Genomic DNA, 7,625 nt, shown 5'->3' with positions numbered 1-7,625 from the left:
ACCCACCGGAGATCATAACCACCACGTGAAAAGGGAGCAGTGGGTAGAATATAGTAAGGGAAGACAGGAAGATCTGCATCAAACAAAAATCCTGGTATCTCCCCAGTGCAACCTAGAGCTTCAGACTGAGTGGGTACTGCAGTGAGATCTGGTGAGAGGTCTCCTACAGAATGGTGGAGACACATGCCAAACTGTTACTTTCTCTCTCTTTATTCCTCCAGAAGAACAGAGGGAATACAGAGCAAATTAAGTCAAAGATAGGAGCAGAGCTAAACCCAATCAGTTAGAGTTAGTAACTTCAGCAGGAAGATAACAAATGCATCTCCCTCTTTTCTCCCTTGGATCTCCCCTTCCTTGCTTTTGTTCCCTGCTTGAGTAGTAATTTCTAGAGGACCCTGGAAAAAAGTCAGAAAGAAGAATCCTGCAACTCACATGGTTCAGCTCAGTAAGCCTTAGGATAAACCCTTAGAGGGGGTTGGGACAAAGTCCCAAGTAGGTAAAAAGTAGGCCTTTGTTGAGCACATAATCTACATTGGGGCACTTTTATGGGCTTGTTTTAATAGGGTTACATCTGATGACCTTGAAATACATGTCCATAGTAACACAGACTATGGTTTCTTCTCTTAACCTCCCAAACCACCATCCTGGGCTTTATAGTGAACTGGAATTGGGGGATTGGGGGTGGACAGATGGAAGAAAAGGGTAGGGGCTGAGTCTTAAGGAAGACTATGCAGAACTTTCAAGCCATTTCTAAGAATTTTAATCTGAGCACTATTCTGAGCCATTCCCCTTCTCTGTTATTCATTGTTCTTAGACTATGTCTTCTGGACTGGGTGGGCTTACTGCAACCTTGGGAGTAATGAAAGAGTCCAGAAAATGCAGAAGCATTAGTATGCTCACCTTAACATGTACAGAACTATGATAATAAACACGATCACTAACAGAGAAGATAGGGCCACCATCACTGCAATAATCGGTGTCTCATCTGAAATCAAGAAAACAAAACATGTCATTACTATTGTGTGCCAAGGAGGCTCAAGTTGGCTGCTCAGAGAAAGAGGAAGGAGGGCTTATTCTGTAGATGGCAGGACATTAACTAAGTGAGAATGTGTATGAGAGAGAGAGAACTTCCCAACATCACTTCGCAGCTATTAGAGGGGAAGCAGGGAAATATAAATATACTATTATATACTATATATACTATATACTATTATATACTACTATAATATACTAAATATAAATATACTATTTAGTATATAAATATACTAAAACATAACAAAAACAACACTCAAGTGTTTGAAAGCATGAACACATCCAATCCCAATGGCAAGTTGGATATGCAGGGCCAACAATGTACTCTCTCCCAGTCATCCAGAGGAAATGAGAGAGTAAGGGAAAAGGACAATTTTCCTAGTATACACCAAATGGTTTCCTGGCACAGAGAACAATGCTCTCAATTAAAACAAGACGACATTATTAGAACCTTAGGCAACACATATCAAAACATGCTGGGTGCTCTTTTCTACAAAACTCTTCCCACAGCCACCTTTTACCATGACCCCAACTACAGCAACACCTGGCTTGGTCTAGGGGCAGTGCAGTAACATACATCCGAAGTGGTGTGAACCTATTCTCCTTTTCATCTACAGTGATGTAAACCAATCTTGCCTCAATAAAGGAAAATAAATTAAAACAACCCACTTGGCTTAGAGATGTAACAACCCTCCCTCCATTCCCCAGGATCAGGTTTCCTTCCCACCCAATACTTGGCCTCTGTTCTCATGGCAGTTGACCAGGTGTTGACTCATCCTCCTCCACTCTCCCGCTCCCATGGCAAATTATATGACCCATATGAATTTGTAACTATCTTCATCATTTTAAGTCCAGCTCAAAGGGAAGACATAGCCTTCCCATGTAAAGGTTAATCCTGTCACATATGCTCTTGAGTACATCCATTATTGTCACCTCAAAAACAGACATCTTGACCTTATTTCACTTTCTTCCACCTACTAACAGCCCCATGTCTCTCTACACAGTTAACTTCTTATAACAGCTGTCTTCTCTAATTCCGTAGCTCTAGATACTCCTTAATCTACTCTGTTCTGACTTCTATGCTGAGAGCTCCATTTAAACTGCTCATGAAGGAAATCAACAAATGTTATATTGTCATAATCAATGGAAACATTCCCATTATCATCTGACTCAACTTCTTAGCATCATTAATTCAAAAAATATTTATGGATCAGCAACTATATGCCAGGCAGTGGTCCAAGCACTGGAACAGAACAGTGATCAAGCATACAAGTGACACAGAGGCAACATTCTGAAAGAAATGGGAGGTAGGGGCCTCCCCGGTGGCGCAGCGGTTGAGCGCTGGGTTGCGAAGCTGCCCGCAGCCTCTGTGGCGCCGGTTCGATCCCCGGCTGCTCCCCGGCCACTGGAGGAGGGTCCCACATGGCGCGTAGACCTCTCCTGCCGCCCGCTGCTCCCCTCAGCAGTGTACTTCGGTCCTTCTGCCTGCTCTGCTCCCCGCTCTGGCTCTGGTGAATTCTCTCACCCTCCCGCGCTTCTGACTATACCCAGTGCTTGTATAAACAAAACAAACAAACAAATAAATAAATAAATAAAGCATGCCTCTATAAAAAAAAAAAAAAAAAAAAAAAAAAAAAAAAAGAAATGGGAGGTAGGGGAGAAGGACACACAATATTCATAAACAAGAACTCAATTCACAAAATGACAAGTGCTATGAACAAAAGCAGAGTGAGACTGACAGGCTGTTGAGGGGGCAGGCAGGCAGTGGCTGACTATTTTAGAGTGGTTTGGGAAGATCTCTCTAAGGTAGTTATAACTGAGTAAAGGTCAAATTAATGTGAAGTGAACTATGCAAAGATGTGTGAAGAACTTTCTAGGCAGCAGGAATAGCAAGCATAATAGCCTTTAGGAACTTGGAAGGTTCAAGAAACAGCATAAATTTCAATTTTGGTATAAGAAGTGGCTAGAGAGGTGAACAGGAGTCAGAAGGCTTTGGGCTTTGTAGGCCGTGGTTGTGAATGTGGGTTTAATTCTGAATATGATGAGAAGCACTATGTGACTGGAGGGAACTGGATTTACATTAAAAAAAAAATTTATGCATACAAGAGCTGGGGTACAGGCCAGAAGTGTGTGTGTGGGGGGATGGTGATGAGCGGATTCACCAGAGACAAGGTGGGGAACAGAACAGGCAGACTGACTGAAACACACAGCTGAGAGGAGCAGCAGGTGAGACAGGAGAGGTCTGCTGCACCATGTGGGTTAGCTCCCTGGCTGGGATCGAACTCATGCTGCAGTGGCTGCTGATAGCTTCATAGTGCTGAAACCTAACCCCTTTGTGCCACCAGGGAGGCCCCTGGATTTACATTTAAAAAAAAAAAAAAAGATTTATTGATTTATTTATACAAGAACCGGAGTACAGGCCAGATTCGCAGGAGGGTGAGAGGGTTCACCAGAGTCAGAGTGGGAAACAGAACAGGCAGACTGATGAAATACACTGCTGAGGGGAGCAGCGCGCGAGACAGAAGAGGTTTGCCGCGCCATGTGGGACCCTTCCCGGCTGGCAGGGATCGAACCGGCGCTGCAGAGGCTGCGGACAGCTTCACAGCGCGGCTCTCAATCGCCTGCGCCACCAGGGGAGGCCCTGGATTTACATTTTTTAAAACATCAATTTAACTGAGTCACATGCAGCAGTCATAGGTGTTACGCTGCATCACGAGAATTAACAGCTTTTCAAGAAAGAGGGAGTAATCAATTCAAATACTACCAACGGATTAAGTAGGACATAGAGAGGTGAAATTGAATCTGACAATGGCAGCTATTGCTGACTTTTTCAAGAGTAATTTGAGTTGAGTACTAAGAAGGCCTATATGGAGTGAAATATAGAAAAAGGAGGTAGGCATCAATTCCTTTTTCCATAAAGGGATGTAGTGAAAAGGAGCAGCTGGAGGTAGATGTGGGGTAGAAAGTTTGTTGTTTTTTTTTTTTAAAGACAGGGGGGACTATACCATGCTCTGTTAATTTTTTTTTTTAATTTTTTTTATAGAGGCATGCTTTATTTGTTTGTTTGTTTGTTTGTTTGTTTATACATGCACTGGGCACAGTCAGAAGCGCGGGAGGGCGAGAGAATTCACCAGAGCCAGAGCGGGGAGCAGAGCAGGCAGAAGGACCGAAGTACACTGCTGAGGGGAGCAGCGGGCGGCAGGAGAGGTCTGCGCGCCATGTGGGACCCTCCTCCCGTGGCCGGGGAGCAGCCGGGGATCAAACCAGCGCTGCAGAGGCCGCGGGCAGCCTCGCAACCCAGCGCTCAACCGCTGCGCCACCGGGGAGGCCCACTCTGTTAAATTTTCAAACACATGATGTGACTCATAAAATAAACATTCAATCTGGCTAACTCTACTCTTCTTTAAAGCGTTTCTCTCTCTGTATCTGTAACAAAGCATTCTTCTGATTTTCTTTCTATCTCTTGGCTGCTTCATCTCATTTTTTCCCTACTAGCTGTTCCTCTTCCAATATTGGATCTTTAAATGGCTGAATTCCTTGGGGTTCTGTTCTGGCATTCTTCACTAAACTCTATCTAGTTGATCTGATGAGACACACAGCTGTAAGCACAAATAACATGCTAGCAATTCCCACATTTGCACTGCTTGTTAAGACCACTCTTCTAAGCTCATCTCCCAATTACTTATAAACAACCTTCACTTTAAATTTCATGAGCAATGCAAACTGTGTGTGTCTAAAACCTTTCCCTCTTCATTTAGTAGCTAGAACTGCCATCTACCCTGTTGTTCAAGTAAGAGATGTGGAAATCCCCTTGATTTCTTCTCCTCCAGCTAAAAGTACTATGTTTTAGGGATAGCAACACAACAAATTTGTTGCCTCTTCCCCCTTCTATTACCATTTCTATAATCTTAATTCTCTCAAATGCACTCAGGGTGTCTCTCTCCCCAGCCAGTCCAAAAAGTAGACAGAGTGATCCATAAGAAAGCAAATTGGACCATGTCCCTCTCTTACGCAAAACCTTTAGATGGTTTCCCAAGTCTTCAGAATGAAATCTAATATCCTTACCCTGGTCTAAAACAACCTCCTCATGTAGCCCATCTCCTATCACTCTTTGCTCACTAAACTTTAGCCACTAGCATCCTTCCATTTTGAGTTCATGCCTTCCTTACTAGGCCTTTGACTATGTTACCCTTTCTGCTTTACACAGACTCTTTCCATCCTTTGTCTGACTAACCCACGTTCTCATTTTAAGTGTTACTTTTCCCAGCAAGGTCTGATACTAAATTAAAACCCTAAGTTTTCATTTCTTATCTCTAAAATTTACTCTCAAGATTAAATGAGATCACTGTGTAAAGTTCTTGACACAGTAACTAGCATACATTATGTACTCAGTCAATGTTAGCTATTATTTTCTTTATTATTCTCACAGAGCACTGTTATTTTCCTTGATAATATCTCTTACACTTTGTAATTATATATTTGACTGTAGTTGATTAATGAGTGTCCCTTCTTTACATCATAAATTCTACAATAGCAAGGATTACATACCTACTTTATTTCTCACCATACACCTAAGACTTCACAGAGAATTTCACAAATACCAACTACTGAGTGAATGAATAAAATTTAATATCACTAAGCATGTCTTTGTTAAATGACCATCACAGTATATATAAATGACAGAAGCAGAAAAAAACTAATGAATCGAGAGTGTATCTCAAAGGTAGTAAAGATTGGCATTACTAACCAGAAACTGAGGTAATTATGGAAAATAAAGCAGACTGGAGTGGACTGTTGAGGAGACCAATCAACTACCAAAGAAATCTCCAGTTGAAGTACAAATCTGTAGGTACACAAGTACATGCTAGTTCTATCAGCCTGGGCCTCAAACTGTCAACCAGGACTGGGTATGAAAACGAGCCACATGGGCCTCCCTGGTGGCGCAGGTGCTTGAGCGCAGCACTGTGAAGCTGTCCACAGCCTCTCCAGCACAGGTTCAATCCTGGTTGGCTGGTGAGAATCCCACATGGCGTGGCAGACCTCTCCTGTCTCGCCTGTTGTTCCCCTCAGCAGTGTATTTCGTCAGTCTGCCTGTTCCACTCCCTCCTCTGTCTCTGGTGAATCCTCTTACCCTCCTGCACATCTGGCCTGTACTCTGGTTCTTGTATAAATAAATAAATCTTAAAAAAAAAAAAAAAGAAAGAAAGAAAGAAAATGGGCCACAGGGTAGTAGGATGGTTATGTAACCAAAGGCCAATATAGGTATACCCAAAGGCCAAGTAGAAAGCAGTGGTGCCCATTCCTAGAGCAAGTTAGGGATAATTAGGCAGCTTCAGGGGCAGTGCAGGGACCTCAGGAGAGTTAAGGAAGGCTCCAGAGATAAGGGCAACAAACTCCAAGGGAACTAATCAAACACCCCAGGACTAGGGGCAACAGGACATTCCCAAATAAGGATGATAAAGAAAAGCATGCTAAGATAAGGGCTAGGACACAGAGACTTAGTTCTGGGCACAGAGACATCAGGGCAGTGAGACCACCGAGATCTAACCAATCACAAAGAAACTGGTGGAGCTTTAGAATAATTAGGGAAAGAAGGCCCCTCCCTGGCCTGGTTCTACCGGCCTGGGAGTCCTACTTTATTTCTGCTCCTTTTCTTCTCAATAAACTTTTTCTTTCTCTAAACAAATCTGCCTCTTTTCGCTTGCTTGCTTGAGTGTCAGCAAAGTTCCTGCTGCGGCTTTGTGAGACACCAACCTGTGGTGGTCTAGTGGTTGGGGCTCAGCGCTGCAGCCTGGGATCCATTCCTGGCTGGGAGACTAGGCCTGAAAACCTAACATTATAGTATTATTATAGTGTCCCATTTAGAGGCTCAGTTGAAAAAACAATGCTCTATATAGAGTGAGGGGGGAGGTTATCACAAAGATTGCTCATGGTTATTTTTTAAAAATTTAAGTTGCATATATTTTCAAACTTTTATTATGTAAAACATTCAAATTTATACAGGATGTAAAGATACCACAACAATAAACTCTACACACATCACTTTGTTTCAACAACATCACTGTGTGCCACTTCCCCCCACCCCGCCAACTATGCAAGGACTTCTTAACCTTGCACTAATGACATTTTGGGCTAGATAATTTTCTGTTGTGGGCAGCTGTTGTGTGCACTAGACATTCTACCTACTAGATGCTAGTAACAAGCTCCCAATTGTGATGACCAACATTATCTCCAGACATTGCCAAATATCCCTGGGGGAGGGGAAGGGAGGATCACCCTCCGTTGAGAACCACTGGATTACTTCACCTGCAATTACCTAGGTCTGTATCACAAAGAGATAAGGATTTAAAAACATAATCACAACACTGCTATCCAATTTAAAAAGCAATCCTAACTTCTATCATCCAATACTTGTTTACTATTTAAATATTTTTAATTATCTTGTACATGTCTTTTAAGCTTTGGTTAGAACTGGAATCCAGAGGGTCTGTTCATTACAAATGATTGCTACATACACTAGGTCTACAAAGGGTTTCCAGGGTGGACCCTGAAGACAAAGAACAGGGTGGTTCCTGAGATAATTCTAAGCAGTC

General features: G+C 42.8%; 1 protein-coding gene across 4 annotated transcripts in view; it reads right to left on the bottom strand.

Annotated features, from left to right (window-relative positions):
• PTPRA (protein tyrosine phosphatase receptor type A) overlaps positions 1 to 7,625 on the bottom strand; it is a 121,335-nt gene that overhangs the window by 33,140 nt on the left and 80,570 nt on the right. For all 4 annotated transcript variants that reach the window (XM_037498056.2, XM_037498058.2, XM_037498055.2 and 1 more), the window contains one exon: positions 901 to 985. In XM_037498056.2, the coding sequence (XP_037353953.1) occupies positions 901 to 985 (85 nt within the window). The remainder of the gene's footprint in view (positions 1 to 900; positions 986 to 7,625) is intronic.

The sequence above is a fragment of the Talpa occidentalis genome, unplaced genomic scaffold (genome assembly GCF_014898055.3).
Source record: "Talpa occidentalis isolate TD23 unplaced genomic scaffold, MPIMG_talOcc4v2.1 talOcc4.10, whole genome shotgun sequence".
NCBI lineage: Eukaryota > Metazoa > Chordata > Mammalia > Eulipotyphla > Talpidae > Talpa > Talpa occidentalis.
Note: the sequence above shows the minus strand (reverse complement) of the source record. Positions and strands in the feature narration are given on the sequence as shown.